Consider the following 23,082-nt stretch of genomic DNA (forward strand, 5'->3'; position numbering starts at 1 on the left):
TGAATGGAGACAATACTATGAGCCAGGCACTACTATAAATGTTATATGCATTATCTTGTTGTATCCTTGCAACATCCCTACAAATGTAAAATTTATCCCCATTTTACAGATAAGGACATTGAGACTCAGAATGAATAAGTCACTGCTATTAAGAGCAGAGATTCAAAAGTAGGTCTGCCTGACTTGTGGCTCCGAAGGTGCCGGCCCCAGCAGAGGGATGGTACTTTACCAGCAGATTGTGTCTGAGAGCCTAAAACCACAGAGCTGACTGGGGATGAGGCAGCACTTACCTGTCAGGGCTTGATTTCAGTGAGGAAGAGCGGGTCGGGAGGGGAAGTGTGGCCGATCTCTTGACTACCTTCTCACCATCGATGTAGTTCATCTCACTTTTTGAGCGAGGCACAGAAAGAGGAGATTTGGCTGGAGAAGGAAAATGGAACAAAAGACTTGTAAAATGAAAACTGAAAATAGTAAGATGTCTTCCCTCATCCACTACTCCCCCATCCTCCCCCCCAACCAGGAAACTCTAAGTCACTTACTGTCTTCAGAAAAGGAGTACCGAGGAGAGTACAGATCTGAATCATCATCTATTGAACAAAACAAAATGTAATCAGAAGAAATCCAGCTGAGGTAAGAGAACAGGGGACATGTCCCCCACTTCCACCATCCTGCGCTGGTATCCAGCCACACCAGAGAGCCCAGAAGAGAGAGGAGCCGAGTGTGCCACAGCAAACCACGCTTGACAAGAGCAAGGTCTTGCAGGGCCACCCACCCGCAGTCCAGAAGGTACATTCATGACACTAGGACGACTGCCATCTGACACCAAGAAAAGCATGAGGACAAGTAGCCAAAGATCCTCCTCAAGAGAATTTCCACAACCAAAGCTGGAACATGGGGGCCTCAGTCTGGCTGACCTGAAAGCAGGGGCTAAGACAGATCCTTCAGTTCTCCTTGAGAGTCTCTGATCTTGCCTGCTGAGCTCCGCGGAGTCCCCCAGGCCTGCTTTACAGGGTGTGTTGGGGGCGGGGCAGAGGTGTGGTTTCTAGCTCCCCATCTCAGCTGTGACCTGTTTTATATGCAATATACAATATCATTTAATAGACAGGTTCTGCAACTAAGAAAATAGTTTGCGAAAACCATCATAATCGTTTGTTGTGATTCCATCTCAACCTGGTTCCTCATAGCTTTCCTTCCTTGGAACACAGCACACCCGTGGCGAATGCGGTTATGCGGTTTGCTCTGCAAAGGCGCTGCTAGGGGTGAGTCTCTAAATGCTGATTCTGAAACAAATCGAACTCGCCTGGGTTTCTGTAGTGTGAGATGGCTCTCCAAAGGCGTGACGCACGTCCCTAAATAAGCTGAACAGTTCTAGAGACAAGATCTGAGACTCTCATGGAAGTGGCTGCACGAACTAAAACTGAGACTACAGGTACATTGATGGGAATAGATTTTAAAACTGGGAGTGTCCTGAAAATGCAGAATATTTAGTCAAGATGATCCCTCCAAAATATTTCTCTAAAAAGAGTTAGGCTAAAAGTCTGTCTTTCCCATTTTCTAGGTATCTTGCTAACCTGAATTCAGAATTCATGAATATGAATTGAAGACTCGACTCCTCCCCTTAAAGTCTGTAGCAACTTTAACAAAACATGTGAACTAACCTGGAAAGACAAGTCAAAGAATCTAATATGTATTAATGACTAAGTGTTAATCAAGTCCTTGTCTCTACATAAATCATTTTAAGTTTCAGAGCAATATTTTGTGAAATGTAAATAAAGCTGACACTGCTATTATTTTGAGTAAACTATTATTCAAAGACCACCTCTCTAATCACTCCTTCTTACTCGTCCTCCTCTCCCCCATTTTTATCTGTCCCTGAATAAAGAAAAAGCAGCGGGTACCAAATTATCTTTTCCCCAACCTCCCTTCCTCCCTTCCTCCCTCCCTCCTTTTGCTTTAAAGACAGGATTAGTTAATATCAAATTTGAACAGGGCTTAAGGTTCTTTTACCAACATAGCCAAGTCTTTTCCTGCTATAAACTGAGTATATAAGCTTATTTAACTTCTGAAAATAGGACAGAGGAGATAAAACGGGATCCAGAAATATATATATTTTGAAGTACTGCTCTGAAGAATTTTGAATTGTCTGTTTTTTTTTTAACAGAACTTATGAGTATTGTACTGATAAAATGCCACAATGTCGAAGAAAATTAAAAATCAACTTTGATTGCAGGAATTTGATTGGGAAAATGGTGCTTTGCCAAATGAAAAATTAGTTTAGTTAGGAACCAACGTATATAGTGCTTAAATTCCAGCCTAGCATTTTAGCTCAAAACCCTGTATCTCTCTGAATCATGGAGAAATTACAGCTCTCAGCAGATGATAAAGTGAGGGTTAATTTCTATTACCTCGTTCTTGAGGTAAAAGCAAATGAGGAGGAAAAAGATATTTAAAGATTCAAAGAATTTTCTTTTTAAAGCCTGAACTCTTAAAAATTATTTTTCACCCCGGAGCTTTTTAATGTAGAATTCTAGAAGATTTGTTACAAGAAAATGAGAAATAGTTCTTATAAAATGAAAAAGAGAACATAGCTTGGGGAGTTAAACCATTTATGTTTTTTGAAAAGCATAAGAAGTGGGAAAGATGAGGGGTGAAGTCAACAGAGAATCTGAATGGCTGAATGTTCCTGAAGCCATTTCCTATCTGGCGTAGCTGGAAAAAGAAATCTTGCCCACCGAGGCTAGCACAGGGCAGGGCGTCTTGGAGGGAACACGCTTTTCATTTCTGGCAGCATCCATGAGATCTGAGTCTGACGTGTGGATTTCTATTCATCGAACTTTTAAGAGGTCAGACTGAAGTTGTATGGATTCATCTGAATATCTAGGGGATGGAAAATTTAATCTTTCAATTTTTTAAAATATTTGTCTTGCAAATCTAATGGAAGAAAATTTTACCCACACTTGGGGATAAAAATAATAGCAGCTCCCATTAATTTACTAATGATTTACTAATATTGTCTCTCTTAATCCTTGCAAAAAAACTCTCTGGGAGATACATAAATATCCCATTTTACGGACAAAGAAATTAAGGGCCAGGGAGGTTAGAAAATTTTCCCTTAGTTGCACAGTAAGATAAAGTAAACATGGAATCACGGTTTTTCTGACTTCACTTCTCTAAGCGCCTCTAAGCCCTGTAGTAGGGATGGGTGCTACGTTCTATGTTAACCCAACCCGACCCTCAGCTGCTCAGTCCTGGAGGACAATGTGGCTCTTCCATTATAATTTATATTATGCAAGTGGCAGGGGAGGGCGTTGTTTTGAAACTCAAGTCTCGGACTCCAGTGGTGGCCATACTGCCTCCCAGCCCTTGACGCCTTTGCTCTGTTTTTCGGCAACACCCCCTCCCTGGTGACCCTTAAACAAGTTTTCTAAGTTATCCCACCACACTTTTCATTTTCCTCCAGTGGGTCTCCAGGGACAATGGATAAAATTGAGTCACTCTTGCTACATCTTCCACTTGCTATTTCTTGCTATCCTCTCCTTGCAGGCTAAGTCCACACCGAGGTAGATGGGTAAGAAGTCAGAAATACCAACAAGTGGGGAAACTGGGTGCAAGGGTCATCTGTCTGTATTTCTATATGCCAGAGTTAGCTGAATGGAACATGTGAGAGAGAGTGTATGTGTCTAACCATAGCTAAGACACATTAAATGAAATGTTTCTCAAGTTGTCTAGGAACATAGACATGTGAGTGTCTGAAACACACCCTTACTGTTTTCCCAAGGTTCTTTAAAACAACAGCACAGTGGGCTTGGTGAGCTGGGATCTTGTGATTTCTATCTGTGGGGGAGCCACATGCTGACTGTACCCCTCAAAGCAGCATATATCCAACCCTGGCACCAACACTCAGAGCTTCCTGTGCCCGTGACTCCCAGGAAGCTCTAGCACTAAGTGGAATTTATGCAGGGTGCACGACTCACATGGGTCCCAAAGGCCCCCGCTGGGCCCTGACTTTCACACGCCAACGGTTCCACTCTGGGCTTTGGCAATCTGTCCTCAGAGGCTCACTTGGGAACAACCATTCTCCTAAAACTGCCAGGAGGCACATGATTGCCTTTTCAACCACAGTGACTTTAAAAATGAACTTCTAAAAAAGCAGTATTTGCATAATTGCTCGCCTATATCAATTAAGTTTCAATTTTATGCATTTCTTAGGTCTTTAAACTTAAAAATTATTTTTCAATATTAGTGGCTCACTTTTAACACAATCTTTTTCCACTGCTCAAATTAATTCCTTTTCCTGCTTTACCCCACACACTTAGGGAGAGAAAGGATAAAGGGGTCAAGATAGAGACACACCACAAACATAAATATTCACAGAGAGAGATGTAAGCGGAGATGGGTGACAAAGTCTGGGTGGGACTGGTTGGGAAGAAAGGAAGACATGGGGCCAGGTGGTCACAAATAGTTAACTATGTTCTGGTTAAAGGTGATCAAATTTTAAGGGACAAAAAAAAGATCACTATAGGGTGCTGAGTAGCTAGAGAAGGCACATTTGGGGAAAAAAACAGAATCTAGAGGAGAAGAAGGTGGAGCAGGAAAGAAGCGAGAGGAGTAAAAGCTGGAAAAAGACTCACCGACCTCACCTCCTGCAGATCCCTGGCCCTTGAAGGTGGGAAAGGGGGTAAGTGCAACTGTCTCAACTATCTGACAGGCCAGTCACAGACTTTCACACTTGCCAGGCGGAGACCTTCCGGGCTGCTCTAGTTAGGAGAGCAAAGGTGGCCGCTGTGAGCAGCTCAGCCCCTCCTCTGGGCAGTACTAGCTGGAGTTTGGGGCAGGAGGCACAGATCCTGGCCAGGCATCTTCACAATAGAACTATTTGCTTGAACTCAAGCAAAATAAGGCTATTCTTAGAAATCCTGTAAGGCTAGTAGAGGACTTTTTTTTAACTCAAACATAGATGTGCCTGGGAAAATCAGCCTCCTAAATCCTTGCCTTAGTGCATCCTCATCTAGAAATGAGGAAAAAGCTCAATGAGACAAGATTACTGTGACGACACAGCTCCAAAACCTAAGAATGCCTTGGGGATGGTGTCTTAAGTCACTTCACCAGGAGGTGGCAGTGGCCACCATCAGCCTGACTAGTGGAAGAAGCATCCAAAAGCAAGGGGGAAAGCTGGACTCTGGGACTTTGCTCCTGGCTAATATGACAGCCTTTCATCCTGACGTGGCCCAACGAGGCCTTACAGGCCATAGACCACAAAGTAACACACTAGTTACTTGGTTTTGCTGCTGATTCAGGGGCATCATTTGAAAATGTCTTCCACTTTCTTGAAGGAACTTTTGAATCTGTTTTCCCTACTAGAATTAATTCTACACCCAAACCCACAAAATTGCACTGGCAAATATCTTCTTCCTTTTTTCGGAGAGTGGGAAAGGCGGTATTCCTCCATTCCAGGGGTTCTCAGTCCCAGCCATGTGTCAAATCACTTGGGGAGCTTTCCTAACTTCATATTTTTAGACGCTATCCCAAGAGACACAAACTCGGCTGAGTGCAACACAGCTGACTCGGAAGCAGGGCAAACTGCAGGCCTGGAGTTAAGCATCAGTGGGTCAACCATGAACACAAAGTATAGCAGGAGGGGAACAGGAATCCGCAGAGCACTAGAACAAAGTAAGTGCAAGCCCATGTTTGGAAGAGGGGGGAGGGTGGGGGGGGCAGGCAAAGCCCTGGATTTGAATTCTGGCTCTGCAACTTACTGTGTGATCTTACATAAATTGCTTAACTTTTCTAAGCCCCACACCCTTTACTGATAAAAATGAGGACTTATATCTATCTCATGAGGTTGCTGGGAGAAGGAAAATGACATGACAATTGTGATGCATTCACACAGAGCCTAAAAAAGGGCGGTGAGGCACAGTCACTGTGGTGGCTATGCTATTATTATTATTAATAGGATTATGACTGCGAGCTGCTGAGGGGCTGGCGACCACACTGCTATTTCCTAAAACGGAAGGAAGGAGGAGGGGAAGAGGAAGTGGGAGCGTTTTTGAAGCTGTTTTTCCACAGCTTGTTCGTCCTGCTCCTGCTTCACAAGGAAACCATGGGGCAAGATGTCTGAAGACTCTTCCGGAAGCCCTTCCACAGTCTGGGTGCAGCTGTGGGTGGGGCTGGTGCTGCTCCATCCACATTCCCGCCCCTCACTCTTTTGGTTTTTAATCACATCCAAGATGCAAGGAAAGGACATTTGCTTTTAAGAGAGAGAACGGAGTGTAATTCTCAGACAAGTAGCTCATGGTCAGAGAGGAAGGAATGATGGGGAGGACAGAGTGGGTTTTCTTTTCTTTCGTTTTTGTAGAGTAAAACTCATTTGCTTAGCCTTACTTGAAATTTATTCCTAAAGAATTTCTGGTAAATTATTTTTAATTTTGATAAGCTTTCTAATGACTAGGACATATAGTAAAATTACAAGAAATAAGTCTCCTGAATTCATTCTATTCTTCCAGAATTTCCTACCCTCAATTCCTCCCAACTACCCCATGAAACAAAGAGTAATTAAACATAATATCACTCCTGTCCCACAGAGCGGTCTCAAAGAGTAGAAAGTGATTAGAAGTGACTCCTCCTTGTTGGAATTTACGGGTTTCTTTAAAAGCACATTTTGAACCTCATTGATTAAGATATGTTAATTCTATTTATCTTCTGAAAGTTTGGCTATAAGTTTACTTTGTCACTGTAGCTAGGGTTAAAACAAAAAAAACAAAAAAAAAGGTTGCTAAGCTGCTATAAACAAACTTTCGTATAGTCCTTTACTGTTTAGAAGAATCAGCATTGAGACTCTTAGAAATGTTTTTTTTATTATTATTATTATTTTATTTTTTATACAATTTAGACAGAGGCAGCAGCCATTAGGCTAGGTTTTGATGGGTTTATTGCAAGTAATTCTAGTTTCAAATTATGAATTCAAACAAAACAAAACAAAACAAAAAAAACCCAGCAGCAACAACAGGTTTCCTTCTTAGGGGACAGACAGCTCACATTTTTCAGTAAAGCTGTCTATTTTTTAATGCTTATTAAAAACAATGGGTAGAGCCTCAGTCAAGTGCTACTCTGTCCTTGACACCTTTCTTTGAAAGCCATAAATCTTTCCCATGTCAAAAAGGGTGTGCAGAGCCCAGGACCACCTATCAGGAACACAAGGCTGGAGACATACCAAGGACACGGCTGAGGAGGACCTGCTGGAGCTCACAGACATCAAAATCATAAGCCAGAGAATTGCTTATTAGTTAAAAAAATTTTAAATAAAAATGACAATAAAGTGATCCAGCTCAAACCTTTCACTCACTTGTAAAAAGCCTTCATCTAACAGAATACATCTGTGATCAACGTCTGGATCTGTCATCTAGGCAGAAGCGTGGGCAAGAGATGAAATCTACCCTATTTTTAAAAGCTCTCCAGAGTAGGCTTCTTAGAAACTTGCATTAAAATTTAATCACATTGGGTATTATGAAATTTTTATGTCCAATCTAATTTTTTTCCTTTTTATCCTTTAAGACTATTTCTTCCTTTTTGATCTTTGAAAACAAAAAATAGTAAGGGTCTGCTTCCTAAATGATAGGTAAATGTTATCATGTCATCCCTTACTGTTTATGCATTTAGGCAAAATGACCCCAATTCCTTCTTGTGCCTGACTTGATGTGTACTGAAAAGCAGACGTCATCCTCAGCCAGGTTTGCAGGTGCGGCAGCTCCTGACGTGGCAGCTCTGGGTGTGAGGCGGCAAAACCCTGTCTTCAGATCAACAGCCAGGATGACTGTGACATTTGCTGGCACTGCCTATGACAAGCCGACAGCATCCTTTCTATCCAATGGGAGTCACTGTTCTTCTCCAAGGGACTTCTCTAGGTGGCCTTCCTCTGCCTACACTTATGGGATAATATGCCTTCAGGCATGCTGTGTACTTGTCATCTTTCATAGAAGAGAACTCTATCTTACTGAGTGGGTTTAGTTCACAAGTCCAAATAAAGCACAAATCAAAAACTGCATTTAGTCAGAATTACCCTGAAAAAAATTTCCTTGTTCAACTCAGTCCATTGTTTCTTACGTAATGCTTTTGGCTAGAATCGGCAACCCAAGACAAAAACATTAGGTTATCTCACACCTAATATTTAGATTCTTTTTGGCAGCAAGAAGGTCAATGATTAAAATTAAATCATCGGCGTTTAATTTTTAAGTCTGTTTTTGTTTGGTAGACTTTTTCTTTTTTCAGAATAGATCCTGGGCATGAAATGGTTGGCTGCAGAAGACTAGCACATAACAGGGAGGCCAAAAATAGAATGTGGTATTTTAACCACAACTGTATCTAACACATCCCACTGCGTCATCTCATGTGTGTGAAGTGATCAATAAAAGTTTGATGAATGACTGAATGGATGACTTTACCAATGACGAGAAGGGCTGTGGGGATGGGTTTGCTGACTTAACCAGAGCAGAGATGGACAGAGGAGGTGGCAGCATGGGGCTATGTCTTTAGGAAAAAACTGATTCCATGGTCTAGAGCCTGCACCCATCGACATTCTACAGGTGTGTACGGAGGGCCTACCGTGCACCATCAAGGTTTTCTGTGGCCTTCTGGGCATATGCTCTTGCAAGTGCCACCACACACAGCACGATGAAATGGCTTTGTTTAATTCCCTGCCAGATGTGGACTTTTGAGAATAGAGGACATATCGTACTCATGGTGCTAGCCTCAGTTCCAAGGACACTGTACAGCACACACAAGTGCTCAATACTACCTGAATGAATGAAGTTCAGAGGACTCAGCATCTTATCCTAGAAGAGCATTTAATGAAATTTCCTCCTGCACAGCCCATCCACTCTCCTCTTTCTGGGTCACTCATGCAAAGATCAGACAATCTCTGGGACTAGGCTAATTCTCAGGATGTTGCCTTTAACTAGCCTTTTAGAACCTTCTTTGACGTCTAGATTTTTTGCTCTAGAAAAGAACATCTCGGACACAAGTGTGGCTATCCTCCCCAGCAGGTCCAAATTCCTAGCCAGCTCTTTCACGAAATACGTTCTAGCCAAAGCCCTTATTTTCAAGAAGTATCATTTCCCAGCATGACTGACTCTTATAGCTGGAGATCTCTTTGGGAATTCTCTATTAAGGAGACACACCCTGAGCGTCCATGATAAGAGGTGCCCAGTGACGAGTTAATTGCATATACGGAAACTGGATAAATTTTCTGTTGTTGACAGTTGGCACATCTACCTCCTGCCCACCCACCATAATGACTTAGCTTCCCTCAGTCACTGCCCAGCCACCAGCACCTTGTGACCTCCCCAACACAAACCACCCCTGGGCCCCTGGATAGTTGGGTACGGGCAGCTTTTCCCAGAGCCGCACATGATCAAAGCACCATAACTAAGCTATACTGGCTATGCCGTTAATCATGTAGACTCCAAGGGAATAGGATTAAAAACACCATCTGGACAGACTCTGTTACACAGTCAATGAGGAGTGAGACGACAAGGTTAGAGGAAAGCAAATGACTGGGAGACAGCCCTTAGCCACTGGGAAAAACCCCAAGGTGAAAAAGAAAGTAACAGCACTGGTACAAAGAGAGGCACACGATTTCCCCTTAATTACCTTCAGATTTAGGACTAGGAGTAGATGCAGGAAACTGGTAGGTAGGAGTGTAAGGACTGTCCTCTGCAGCAGAGAAAAGCAGTGGATTTTGAAACTATCCACCATGAAGTGGAGGAACTTACAAATCCCCAAATGACTCTTTTGATCGATTACCTATTTTAGTGTTATTAAAGCACACTGGCATCACGCTTGAAAATTGGTTAATGAATTAGGAAGGTCTTAGTTATTTTAATACAGCACATCATGCAAATGAGTGAAATGAAATTTTCGACAACCAAAAACAACTATAAAAACAATCTAAAAGCCAAGTCTCATTCCTATAATCAAACTATAAGAATTAATTAAAGGCTAGGACAACAGATATGCTGTCTAGGTTTATGGTACCTTCAGAATTTTGCTGGATTTCAGGAAGTTCAGGGAATTTGTACGTAGGGAAATAAGGGTTTTCTTCAGGAGTGTCTAGGCAGAGGAGCAGGTTTGGGAGAGAGAATAAAGGAAGATACAAATGGAGAGAATGAACGAATAGGAATCCACACACAATTTCGGTTCCTCGAATTCTGGAACAGACTAAGCTTCACTAGTGACATGAAAGAAATTCAAACAGCTTTTAAAAATCCAGTCCTTTTGCCTGAAGTACTGAGACACATCAAAAGAAAAATAATCATTTCTCTTTTTGGACATAAAATTACATACATATAGGCTCCTGTAAGCAAGAGGCATAAAGCACAAAACTTCCAGTTTTACCTTTTATAGGAAAAAATATTAAATATGTTAATAAAAACTATGCAATAAAAACACTCATAAATTTTTTTTTTTGAAAAATAAATCAAACCTTGTGCTGTGCACATTAGAATTAAGGCAAACAGACAGAGGTATTTGGAAAATTAAGACTCCACTTAACATTAAAGCAGGTAGTTTTGCTTAGGACCCGTAATTTAGGCTGAGTTAATAGCTATAACATATGAGAGGACCAATATTGCCTGTGGGGCAGAATTACATATTTTCCACGTATGCACCAGTGTCTTGGCATTTGGGCTGCCAGAACTGTGTCTAAAAGAGAGAGACACAGATTGCTGGAGGAAGTGGACACTCGCTTTAGGAAGTAACCAGTGGAACTAACACTATCCAATTAGCAACACCGCTGTGACGGAGCTCATCCACCCGACTGGAGTGGACTTACTCTTGGCTCAGGAAACACCAAACACAAGCATCTCAGTATTTAGAAACAGTCAAAGAGGGGCACAGCCAGGTTCATTCTGAACAGTGCAGGAGCTAATTAACAGTGACGTTAGCTGGCATCCACAGCTAATGAGAGAGATCGGTTATCTGTGGCTTAGGCTGACACTGACCCGAACACTTTTTCTTTGCCTTCATGTGTCGTCTGTGGCAGGCAGCCAGACTGGATTTGGCCAAAGGGAGGGACAGGATGCTCTGCCCGCAGGAGTGGTACCCTTCCCACGGTGCAGCTGCATCCCTGCCTATCAGCTGACTGGCGATGCAGGCAGTGAGAGCTGGTGGGGTCATGACCTGCCTGAGCACTGGCCCAAGGTTCTCCCGCCATGCTGGGTCATGTGCTGCCACTTGGTGGGCCCCTGACTTGGCAGTGCTTCTCTTCCAGCTTGAGCGGGCTTTCGTGTGTCAGCTCTTGACTGACTCTCAGGGCTACCTGCCAAGGGCTGGCTCCGAGCTGGGGAAGATTATCTTTCATATTAACACCGCCTTACAGGTGCACCAGGCACATTACCTCACAAGGCAAATCTTGCTCTCATTTGGACCCTGCATCGTCCCTTGGAGAAAGGGAAGTGGGACAAACACAGAGAGGTACATGACCGGCTCACGATCACATGAATGCTAGGGGACTGAATCCAGCTGAGAGTAGGTTTAACTCCCAGTTCAGCACTTTCTCAACTCGTTCTGCTACAAGACAGTCATGGGCTGACATGGGGAAGTGCGCCTCAAGCTGGAAGCAGGTGGGACTCGGCGCTGCTCCGATCCCAGGCAGGCGGATGCTGGGGTACAGGCAGAGGGCTGAGCTCAGCCTGCTGCATCCCATGGTATCTGGAAGGGAGGACTTGCGAGCTGACCTCAAATCTCGCGTGTGAGGCCAGCGCAGAAGTGCTCCCTCCCTCTCCTGCTCTGAAGGGGTGCGGCTGGGCTCAGGCAGGCTGGTACTTAATGAGGTCAAGCCCCAGGGCCAGTCTCCCTGCATCCTAGTGAAGTGAGTTTAGGCCCTTATCACAACAGTCAACCTAGGAGCACAATGCAGCTTCTACGAATGTAAACTAGTACCTCTGTTCAGTTTGTGGATCTGCTTAAACATGGTCTTGTACCAGTCTTTTGATCTCTCGGTGTTCTGGAAAAAAACAGAGGCAAGGAGGAAAATGAAATGGAAATGTTGGATGTTTCAGAACTTCTGTGATCACAAAATCAAAATAGAAAGCGACAACACCTCAAGTCAAAACTCATATCACTCTATACGTCTTTGTGACTCATATTTAAATCTTTTTTAAAAAATTTAAAACATTTGAGAAAGAACAGATAAACCAAGAGAGTTAGACCTGAATCTGCAGAATAATATTTGGCCAAAAGGCTGCAGATTTTGAAAACGGTGAATAAGGATCCACTTGTATGTGTCCATTTTTATATAATTTCTTAAAATTTTATTTTTAGAGAGAATCTCTCTCCATATATAGAGCACTAAACTGAAGTAGAGCCACCTAGAAACATAAGAGACAAAGAACATTCGCTTATCAGGCCAGGCCCCCGCCCATTTCAGCTTATTCTGTAGAGTGTATGTAAGTCACCTTGTATAGGGCCAGATTTAGAATGCATATGTTAAAAGGTAACCCATTATAGCAGCCAAGGCCAGAGAGCTGTCATCCTAACCACACGGCGGGGCTTTTTTTTTTCTTTTTTCTTTTTTCTTTTTTTTTTCTTTTTTAAGGTAAAAATAAAATAAGGAAGACGACAGGTATTTAGACCAGCCATTTTCACTCCCACTTTACAGATGAGGAAATGAGTCAAAGCTGTCCTCGGTCACAGAGCTGGTGAGAAGGTGAGTAGGGGCTGCCTAACTCCTGAGTTCCGGGACTCAGACATACCTGTCACCCACAAGTAGTGTAATGCTGGGTAAGTAATGCAATCCCTCTGAGTTCCTGTTTCCTCATTCATAAAATGGGAATATTAGAATTTACTTTATAGAGTGAATGAGATTTAAATGAGATAATATACTCAGCGAGTAGCTGTGATTACTAATACTTCTTCTTTTCCTCATTATTATATACTCATTATTACTTAGGACCAGATGACAGTTCTTTTGAGGCTTAGCCCACTGTTGTTTCTATCAGTTCCCTCCAAAGGGACACAAAAACCTGTCCATTTGCTCAATGAAAATCACAGAGAAATATCTTGCAGCCAATGTTCTGGTGGGCATATAGAGAGGCATGGAATTCACTCCAATTCAGTTTTTAAAGCTGGGCTTCCCTGGAATCCCTCAGGGCCTGTAGGAGGCTGGCATGCTGTGCAGTCCAGGAGGGTTGGGCAGGGTTGCCCCAGGCGAGACCCACTGTTCCAGAGGCCTCAGCTGGCTGAATCCCTTCTGTGGTTCCTTCAGAGTTTCCTACTCACTCTGGATGCTGGGGTAGCTCCCAACGCAGGGGAACTTTTCCTGAACCCATAGACAGGGACCCTAAGTCTTGTACTCTTCCCCAGTGTTCTCTAAGCCTGGACTAACAATTTCTGGCTGTCCTCCATAGAACAATAAATAATAAAGGAGACTGGGAAATACTGCCCATAACATTCTCCCCTTAAACAAAGCCTCTCAGAAGTTCTGCTGCAGGGAAATCTAGCTGCTTTTGTTCTACCCAGCTTTTCTCCAGTTGTTCAACCATGAAATCCATTTTCTCATGAGACTTAGTAACACCTAACACACGCTTGAGAAAAGCTGCCACACGCTGAGCCCAGGACCAAGGTGGGCTCAAGAGGCTGGGGCACAGCTCTCTAAGCTCTATGGCTCGCGGCAGACGTGGAGAGTAGTGAGGACCCTTCTCATGAGGCCTTGGCAATCCACGGCGCAGTCCACGTGCACTTGGGGTGTATATCAATCACCAGCTTAAGAGGAAGCCTAGGAGGACTTCCTGGCCAATATTCGTACCCGGAGTGGGATGCCCACTTCATCCACGGAAACATCGCTCAGGTCCTGAGTGCTCTTAACCACCCTCCGGCCGTCATCCTTTGCCTTTCTTTCAGGAGCCCTGCCAGGAGAGGTGGGTTTTTCCTGGGTTGGTGCCGAGTCCCGCTCTCCCACTCTTCTTTCTGAGACAGGATCTGGAAGTGAAAAACAATCATTAGCTGAAGCTCTACTGCTAGCTCCAAAGCAAAAATAAAATTCCCAAACAATCCATCTGGGGGAAAGTGTGTTTGCTGATTCTCAGCTGGAAAGAGTTTCACTCAGAGCAAGGGTCAGCAAACAAGGCCCCATCACCTGTTTTTGTAAATAAACTTTTGAATGGGCATGACTATTCCTGGATTTACGTATTATTTAAGGCTGCTTTCAAGCTACAATGGCAAAGCTGAGTAGCTGTTACAGAAACCGTGTGGCTTGTGAAACCTAATATATTTACCATTCGGGCCCTTTAAAAAAAAATTGCAGAGAGCATGATAAGTGTCCTCAGAGGTATACACTTGGTGCTCCAGACGTCCAAGCGGTTCTGACTATTCTACAAAGTCAGGGAACACGCAAAACCATAAAGAGGTGACCAAACGTTACTTGGAAGTTCTCGTTTCATCTTGGAGAAGTCACTTAACTTTTCTGTGCCTCTGTTTTTCCATTTGAAAATGGGGATGATGCTTCTACTAGCAAGCTCATAGCGATGCTGTGAGAGAACCTAAGGAGCCAGCTTACACCAAAATGCTCAGAGAGCACAAATTGCTAAGTGCACACTGGAATTTTTAAAATTTGATTCAGGGTTGGACATTACAGAGAGCTAATAACATACTACATGCAGTCTATGGATTATAAAGCCACTTAGCTTAATCTGTAATTCCAAGCCACGTCATTTAGTTATGGAAAGCATTTAGTAAGCACCTCCCAGGTGCTACCCATCCACGTGCATAGGACAGGGAACTGTTTGGGGAAGGCAAGGAAAAATGGCCACTTCCATTTAGACATGGTCATTTTGAGGAGACAGTGAGACATTCATGTAAAAATGCCCTAGAGACCCCCCCCCCCCAGAAGAAAGGTGGGCATGGAGCCCAGGTGAGAGGCCCTGGCCACAGTGCAGCTTTGGAGCCACCAGCACAAAAATGAGGGCTGACGTCAAGGAGATGGAAGAACCCAGAGGAGGAGGTGAGTGAGAGCAGAGTCAAGGGCTGGAGTCATGTCCTAAGGAAAGCCACAGACACAGACTGACAAACAAAAAAGGATCCCCAAAACGATGTCATCAGAGGAAGAGGAAATGAATCAAAAAGGTACACTGAGGTGTCGTTGAAACCAGAGAAGATAATTCCAAGAAGTGGGTGGTTAACCGCGTCAAAAAAAAAAAAAAAAGAAAAAGTAAAAAAAGAAAAACGACCAAAAACAGAAATGGAAGCAGAAGAGGAGGCATTAGATGAGGCAAAAGAAGGGTCACAGGATCTCTCTGAGGCAGCAACTTCAGGAGGGCAGTGGGGACAGATGCCAGACTGCAGAAGGGAGGGATGTGTGAGCGGAAGTGGGGTCGTGAGTAGGGAGGTGAGCCCGGAAGATGCTGTGTCAGACGGCAACCACGGAGGTCACGACACAGGGGGCAAGAAGGTGTAAGCCAGAGGAGTCTGAAGTTCTATCAGTGAACCTCTTTAGGTGAGACTGACGGGGAGGGAGAAGTCCCCTGGCCACTGATGAATGCTCTATAAACACCTGTTCACTGACTGAGAGGAAGTTTCTCATCTTCGAGAACAGAAGAGGTGCAGAGTGCTGGCTGAAGGACTAAACTTCGGCAAAAAGGTGGGACGCGGGGCGCATGCAAAGCCGTGCCGCAGTCAGAGATGTGTGTGTGCCTGTGATAGCGGCTGGCTCGGGTTTTACGACTTCCACGGTCTGCTCGACGGAGTGACTCTGCCCAGATTTCAGACTAACATCTGAAATGAACACTCACTCATTCTGTCACCACAGAGCGACTTCTAAACATTCCGTGGGAGACTGAGCTCAGTGAGTCTTTCAGAAAACCTGATTTTGAGCATCATCACCACACGCTTTAAAGGATGTTAATAAGACCAGACTGGCATTATCGTGTGAGTCCTAATGCTCCCAGGGAATTCCATCAGGGGGGTCAAGAACTTGGCAGGAAGCCTGGGAAGCACAAGGGTATTTCAAGTTATCAGAGTCTTCCTTTAATATGGCCCTGCTAAGCATTCTCCTCTCCATCCCAAGTAGGATCAAGATTTCAAGCGCTATCTCACCTGATGCTTGGAGGCACATGCCTCACTCTCTAGCGTCACCTCTCAAGAACTGATCACAGCTATGCCATTCTCACGGTTTTCAGATGCAGAGAAATTTTGTAATTGTTACAGCAGGTACCTTGACAACAATCACTTAACTGCAAAACTCGGGCTGACAGTCCATGGATGTATTCCAAAGCTGCCAGAATCCTTCTGATCTACAAAATTAGCCCTGAATCATTTTACTTTTAGAAGCTTGTGATCATGTGATTCATGACTGAGTGGATTTCAATACACAGAGGGCTGAATTGCAGCCCCTGAAGAAAACGTCTCTCTTTACACAGTGTCACCCAAAGTGACATTTCATTGTGCAACACAGGTAACAAGGCCACCCTTTTTGACGTCCGTGTTAAATGAGGGCTTGCTGCTCTTTCTCACTAGGCAAATACTGATCCCTCACATGACGTCCTGGAGCATTTATTTCTAATACTATGCTGTGCTCTTGAAAGGAAGGTCCTGGAAAGGGCCACTGAGTAAATGATGGTGCTGACAACCTCAGACGGAGCCTCTGTGTTTTAGGGGCTTGGAAAGTTTTCCTTTTCTTCACACCAAAGCTTTGTGATTGAGGATTGCAGCAGTGTTGACACCTCTCAGGGAAGGGAGGCATGACCTCTACATCCCATGCCAGCCCCTCTGTCCTAGCCCTTATCTTGTTTTCCTGTCTGTCTACCATAGGGGACCAGGAGCGTCATGAGGCCAAACTCCCTGCAGGTCTCATTCCCAGATGAATCTCACTGAGCACGAAGCCCTATGGAGATCCGTTTAATAAAAACCTGTTAGAAGGAGGGAGGCTGGTGGCCCTTCCAAGTCCCATTACCACAGATGGGTAGAATCCTTTGCTTCAGGGCATGCACTGGCTCAGCCAGCCCCCTCTTTCAGGAGTTTCTGAACAAAATGGTGCTTCTTTTTAAAGAAAACTACCATTTAGGGAGTACTTTCTTTATGTCTCATTCTATCAAACACCATAAGTGAATCTGTCCCAAAACTCGAGGACAGAAACACGAGGCTTCTTTCAGAGATGAAAAAGTGGCCTGAGCCTGGCAGCATGGCAGAGAAACCCCGGCATTTACGTAGCACTTTCCAGTGTCCAAAGCGTAACTCTTTCTGTTGCTTAGGTTCCTTAACACACCTCAGTCAGGCAGGGGCAAGGATTATCACCCTAGTTCTCACACGAGGAAACTGGCTCAGAGAGGTGAAGTCACTCAGCCAGGGACAAACAGCTGTAAGAGGGAAGAGGCAGGTCTGATTTATGTTTGGGTGCATTTTTCATCTATTCCACTGCTTTCAAACTCCCAAAGACAGGAAGGAGCCCACAGCAGCTACCTTTCTTCCCGAGCCATCCTGTTCTCAGCAACCTGGGCTTGCCCACAGAGTAAAGGGAGCTGGAGTGTGGCACCTCCAGGAGGGGACAGCGAAGGGCACCTTGTACCCTACCACGACCTGTCCCGGTCCCACAGCCAAGTCTTGATAAAGTTGACAGGGTGTGAGAACCCTATGTGCTGCCCACCCAGGCTCTCCACACATCACAAGGACAGCAATGGGATGAAGTAACACAGAAATCATAAAGCAGCTGCTCAGAGAGTGGTAGCTTTTGTTAGCCACAGATCAGGGGTTCTTAACCCCAAAGTTCACAAGTATCTACAAATCCACTACATACTTGTGTTTCCACATGTGTGGCTTTTTTTTCTTTTTTAGAGAATGAATCTACTGCCTTCATTAGGTTCCCCAAATGGGTCTGTGACCGACCCAAGGTTACAAACCATCACACCACACCACAGCTGTGCAAGGGCAGCACCGTTCCCTGATATGGCCCCGAGCCTGGCTCAGCACCTGACATGAAGTAGGCACTCAAAATGATGAGCGAATCAATGGAGGCACCTACTGAAAACAGTAACTCACGTCCATCAAGTACTTAGTGAATGCCCGTGTGTAGCACTCAGCCATTTACAAAACTTATGAGGCCATCTGACGGAAGACACTAATCTCTAGTTTAGCTCATTAGTAACCTGCCTATGGTCACATCATCAGTAGGTGGTAGAACTAAGATTCAGAGCAGAATGGCTATAGCAAGCAGTAAGGAAATGTTGAACATTCCTGGGTTTCTTCAAAATTTTCACCTACATGTTTGCTCCTTCCCCACCCAACTCATCCCAACACCGAACACTTTATCAGGAGTTAGCCTGAATATCTGATTTATTTGTAGTCATTCCTCATCTTTGCTGGCTCTTGATGAAACTTGCTACTCAAGTGTGGTTAGTACAGAGGGCAGCCTGAGCGTCACTTGGCAGCTGGTTAGAAGTGCAAATTCTTCTCTATACTCATTAAATCCAAATCTCTGGAGGTATGGCCTGAACTCTGACTAGCTATCAAGGAGATTCCGAGACCAGCTCAGATTCGGGGAGTGGTGCTCTCACTCCCTCTTGTAGGCACTGCTGATCTGGAGGCTCTCATCTGGGTCCGTCATGCCAGGGTCATGGAGCGGCATCTGGACTTCCCAACCGAAAAGGAAAGATCTTGCCTGTACTTCCCAACCCCCAACTTGTCACATCTTAAGAGAGAGACAGAAGCAATAGAAAGGTGACTTCTTCAGCAAGGTCTACCATGAGCAGTCCATCTAAAACATAACTCCTTATTCTTTTCATTCAGGGTATCCTGTTTTTACCCATCAGGGCACTCGTCACAGCGCCACGGAACAAGTTTTCTAGTTTGGGTCCCTTGCCCCATCTGCCCCTACCAGCCTGAAAGCTGCAGGGAGGTAGGAAACATGGCTCTTTTCACTACCCTTGCAGTCCAGCCATAAACAGAGTCCCTGACACATAAGAGGGGCACACGAGACTTTGCTGATTGAACATCAGATGGTGACCAGAAGCTGGCTTTGACAGGAACAGGTGTTAATGTGTAAATAAATACTTTTCACCTACCTGAAAGGCTACTGAGTCGTTTCTGCTGTTCTGTGGTAAAAGAAAAAATACACAGTGTAAGTGAGATTTACAAAGACATGGTAAGACTGGTACGACTCGTCAGGATCCCAAAATCTGCATCCTCACTATCCTCTGGGCTTCGATGCTAATATACTGTGCAGCCCAGCTAAATACAGGGGCTTAAAATGGCTCCGTTATCTGAGTGTGGTGCCACCGATCCCCCTCCCCCTAGAGTCATACCAGGATTCAGGAAACTGTCACTGTTTCTGGTTGTTTCCATCTTGTCTCAAAATACCTTGATCGCTGAAGGAGCCCATCCCAACTCCCGGCTCAAGGGACCAGGACCCTATACAACCCTAGTCTTGGTACCTCGTGTGAGAAAGTAACTGTAATCATAACCGTGCAGCTACCATCTCCTGAGAGCTTGCTAAGTGCCACATGTTGTTTTGAGAGCTTTTGCACACGTTGCTTTTAACTTTCGCCGCAACCCTAGTGGGTAGGTCAGCTTAGCTGAGACATTTCAGAAAAAAGGGGCACAAATGAACCGAGATGACGCTAAAAAGCAGAGCTGGGTCTAGAACCTGGATCCCCTTAATCTCCTAGTCCAGGTTCTTTTCAACTCTAATCACCAGGCCCCTGTCATTCCTTAACATCGAGATCTGTTGGTTTCTCACCCTCCTGGACGCTCACGAGGAGGGGAGGCCAACCTCTCCTTTAGAGAGTTCTGTGCATACGTGCTATGGGATAAGCACAGAAATGACCTTCACCTCCCACAGCTGCTAAATATAAAGTAGCCACACAGATAAAAATAGAAGGCTTGCCAGACCATGGGTGCTACCATCATCCCCCTTGGCCACGTCCCCACCCTCCTTCCAGAGTCAGTGTGGCCAAGAAGTAAATAGAGTAGAAGGCGAGCACACAGCTGGCGGAAGCAGCCCTGTCCACCTCTGCACGTGGATGAGGCTCACACTGGCTGGACAACAGAAGCCCAGCAGAGCTCTAGGCTCAGCTCTGCCGGCAATGCTCCAGGGGATACTGACCAATCACATAACCTCAATTTCCTCAGTTTCTGCCTCAGTTCCCCTGTCTATTAAATCAAAATGCTCACTGGATCCATGGTTTCCAAACTCTGGACTCTAAGCCAGAGGCCAGGCCTTCCCCAACAGATAAAAGCAAATTTATTCAATTCAAAAGACTATGTTGTTCCCAGTTCTGAAGTGTGAAATGGCCTTTCTTTCTTGGAAGGACATGTGATGTCAATAATAGCAATTGCTTTTCGGGGGTGTTACTGAGAAAAGTTAGAATTTAAAAACCCTAGGGTGGTCCCCAGACTGTTTCGCGTGACATGAGATCCGGGAGTCTGGGAACCACCAAGCTCTTGCTCTCCGGTGTGGTCCACGGACCAGCAGCACAGACAAGCCCTGCGAATTGCTGAAAAATGCAGGATCTTAGCCCCGCCCTAGACTTCCTGAAAGTTAAGATGCCCAAGACTCTATGCACGTTCAAGACAGAGAAGCTTTGAGCTAGAGAACCCATGAGCCTCCTTCAGCCCTGAGAGTTCCCTGATTCAAATCCTCCTTCCTGACTGATCGTGAACCATCTGCCCCAGACATGCGTAGCATAAAAGCTCAGGAGGAGCCAGGGCTGCGTCGTACACAACCTTCAGAGCCAGGCCAGATGCGTGGTGGCCCTGCATTTGTTCACAGTTAGGGGAGGCGGCTTGGAGACATGGGTTACTGTCACACTGTGCCCTGGGCCTGTCTAGGCAGGAAAAAAGGGAAATTTTTTTTAGGATGACTAGAGTCCCAGAAGTAAAGTTATCATTCCCTCAGGAACCTTTATCATAGGTAAGAAATTGTTTTTATGGGTACTGTCTAGGATGCAAAACAGATCTGCCAGGCTGGGCAAATTCCAAAGCAAAGCCGAAATGCTTGACCTAAACCCCACTGATAATCAGTAATCTAAGGCTGGGCCGGCAAGGCGCTTCCATTCTCCTAGATTCTTCCTGCCCCACCTCCTTGGGGGACATATGGTTTGGTCTTTATGGAAACTATTTTTAATTCCAAAAAATGAATGTACTTGTATCCTTTTCTGAAGGATGTGTGAGTAAGGCTGAATAATTCCGATTTTTAAACCCAAGGACAGGACCTGGACAAAAGAGAAAGGTAAGAACCAAAGGCATTTAGGCAAATAGAAGAACTCATTTGTTCAGAGAAGAACCAAAAAGGAACTACAGGCATTTCTGTGCCCAAAGATGTCTCGCTAGGTGTCATCAGAGGGACTTGGCAGAAGCAGCTGTCATTACACTTGGCATTTCCCAAAAACCAAGTTGCCTTGGGAATAAATCCCATTTTTAGAGAAACTGCCTTTCCTTCTGGGAACTAACTTGCTTTGGTTCGATTGGATTTTTTTTTTTTTTTTAAAGATGAGTCATAAAGAAGTTTATAGAGAACCAAAATTTCACTTTGTCCTGCATTACGAATACTTTCTGGGCAGAGAAAGCTATTGCCAGTAAGGGGTAAGGCACTGCTGAGAGGAGAACGGGCTCTTACATAATTGAGCGTGGGGGCTGGGACCCGTTTTGACTTTTGGAAGAACCCAGATTCTCGGGTGAAAATGAATATGGAAGCTGCACAAAGTGAAAAAAAAAAAAAAAGAAGAAAATTACTAAAATAACTAAGATTTGAGTGGGAAGATTTTAAGTGAGAGAGAAAGTTTCATTCATTTGCTTGTCAAGTTAGAAGCAGGAAACAGAAAACTCCATTTAATATGGAGAACAATTAAAAATAGACTCCAGCCCCAGTCTCATCCAAGCTAAGGCAGAGGGGTGGGGGGAGGGGCGAGAAACTATGAAGTGGACAAGCAGGGAGTCAAGAAAAGGAAAATCTGGTGCAGAGCTTTGAGCTCTGAGCAAAATAATTAAACCTCCACTGTTCTCTGAAATTCAGATGAAGAAGTCTTTTCTCCACTCAGAAACTGCTTGAAAACTTTACATTTCATACTGCCAAGACTTTTGTGAAGGGAAAAGTTCTTTCTTCTGACGAATTCCAAAAAGGAAAACTTGGAATTTAGAATCATCTTCTGGAATTTTAAAGCAGAAGAATCAACATATACAATTATTACCTCACAGCCCTTCTGCTTCGCCTAAGATGCCCCTGCAGAGAAGGGAAGAACCAACCAGAAGCAATCATAGAAACTGTAGACAAGAAACATGAAAAGCCCTCAGCAGAGCTGTCTGGGGACATGCAGTAAGAGGGGCAAACAGCCACGCACGTCCCCAGAGACGGCCGCAGTGAGTGGTTGCTGAGGGCAATAGCTGCTGGTGAGAACGAAGGCTGGTGAGTCACTAAGGAAAAGGTCCGTAGCCTCTGTTTTAGAGGTACGAAAACATGTTTTATATTTTTAGAACATTTTTCATCTGCTTTGTTTTTCTTTTCTTAAATTTTGGTACTCAAAATTTTGCTTTCTAGAAAATTCATGATGCCAAAGAATGAAATGATCTAGGACACTACTTACAAGAGGCATTAGTGTACCTAGATTTTTCTCAGCGAAGCTCTCATTGGAATGCTCATGAGGAACTGGGGGCACGGCACAGACTTTTTTTTCCTGTCTTCTCTTTCTTTTTGGTGCTGCCGTCTGAGGACACCGTGAACACACCAGAGGTGTGGAACACGCGTGACGCCAGCTTTCTTATTCCAGATCAGGGGCCTGTCCTGCCTGCTGTGAGTCGTGGAAGCAAACGGGGGCAGGTGGCCTTGGGGGGAAATGGGCTTTGTGAAACTTTCTGTGGAAAGGCGGAATTCTTGTCCCAGATGTCATGGGATAGCTAGGCTGACTTGTGAGCTGAGGGAGGGGCGCGCTGCCAAGCTCTCTTACCTCGATTATGCTGCAAGAGCACAATAGTAGGGTTGACAATTGTCGTGGAGGGGTAGGCAGATGATGGCTTGCTAGCTGGTGCAAAGGTTTGGGAATCAGTTCCAATACGAGATGAAGAAACTTCGTTTAGTAGAGGACTTGAATCCTGAAAAGAAAACCAACG

At 44.6% G+C, this 23,082-nt stretch overlaps 1 protein-coding gene across 50 annotated transcripts in view; it reads right to left on the minus strand.

The window, feature by feature from the left end:
* The window catches only part of SORBS1 (sorbin and SH3 domain containing 1), a 177,010-nt gene that overhangs the window by 60,624 nt on the left and 93,304 nt on the right, over positions 1-23,082 (minus strand). For 22 of the 50 annotated variants that reach the window (XM_016164111.2, XM_036223161.1, XM_036223167.1 and 19 more), the window contains 8 exons: positions 22,920-23,064; positions 19,044-19,073; positions 13,799-13,971; positions 11,935-11,998; positions 10,030-10,104; positions 9,646-9,708; positions 540-587; positions 291-420 (listed from right to left, as the gene is read on the minus strand). In XM_016164111.2, the coding sequence (XP_016019597.1) occupies positions 291-420; positions 540-587; positions 9,646-9,708; positions 10,030-10,104; positions 11,935-11,998; positions 13,799-13,971; positions 19,044-19,073; positions 22,920-23,064 (728 nt within the window). The remainder of the gene's footprint in view (positions 1-290; positions 421-539; positions 588-9,645; positions 9,709-10,029; positions 10,105-11,934; positions 11,999-13,798; positions 13,972-19,043; positions 19,074-22,919; positions 23,065-23,082) is intronic. The other 28 variants (XM_036223185.1, XM_036223172.1, XM_036223168.1 and 25 more) reach the window with 2 other exon arrangements.

This window comes from Rousettus aegyptiacus, unplaced genomic scaffold (assembly GCF_014176215.1).
Source record: "Rousettus aegyptiacus isolate mRouAeg1 unplaced genomic scaffold, mRouAeg1.p scaffold_m13_p_6, whole genome shotgun sequence".
NCBI lineage: Eukaryota > Metazoa > Chordata > Mammalia > Chiroptera > Pteropodidae > Rousettus > Rousettus aegyptiacus.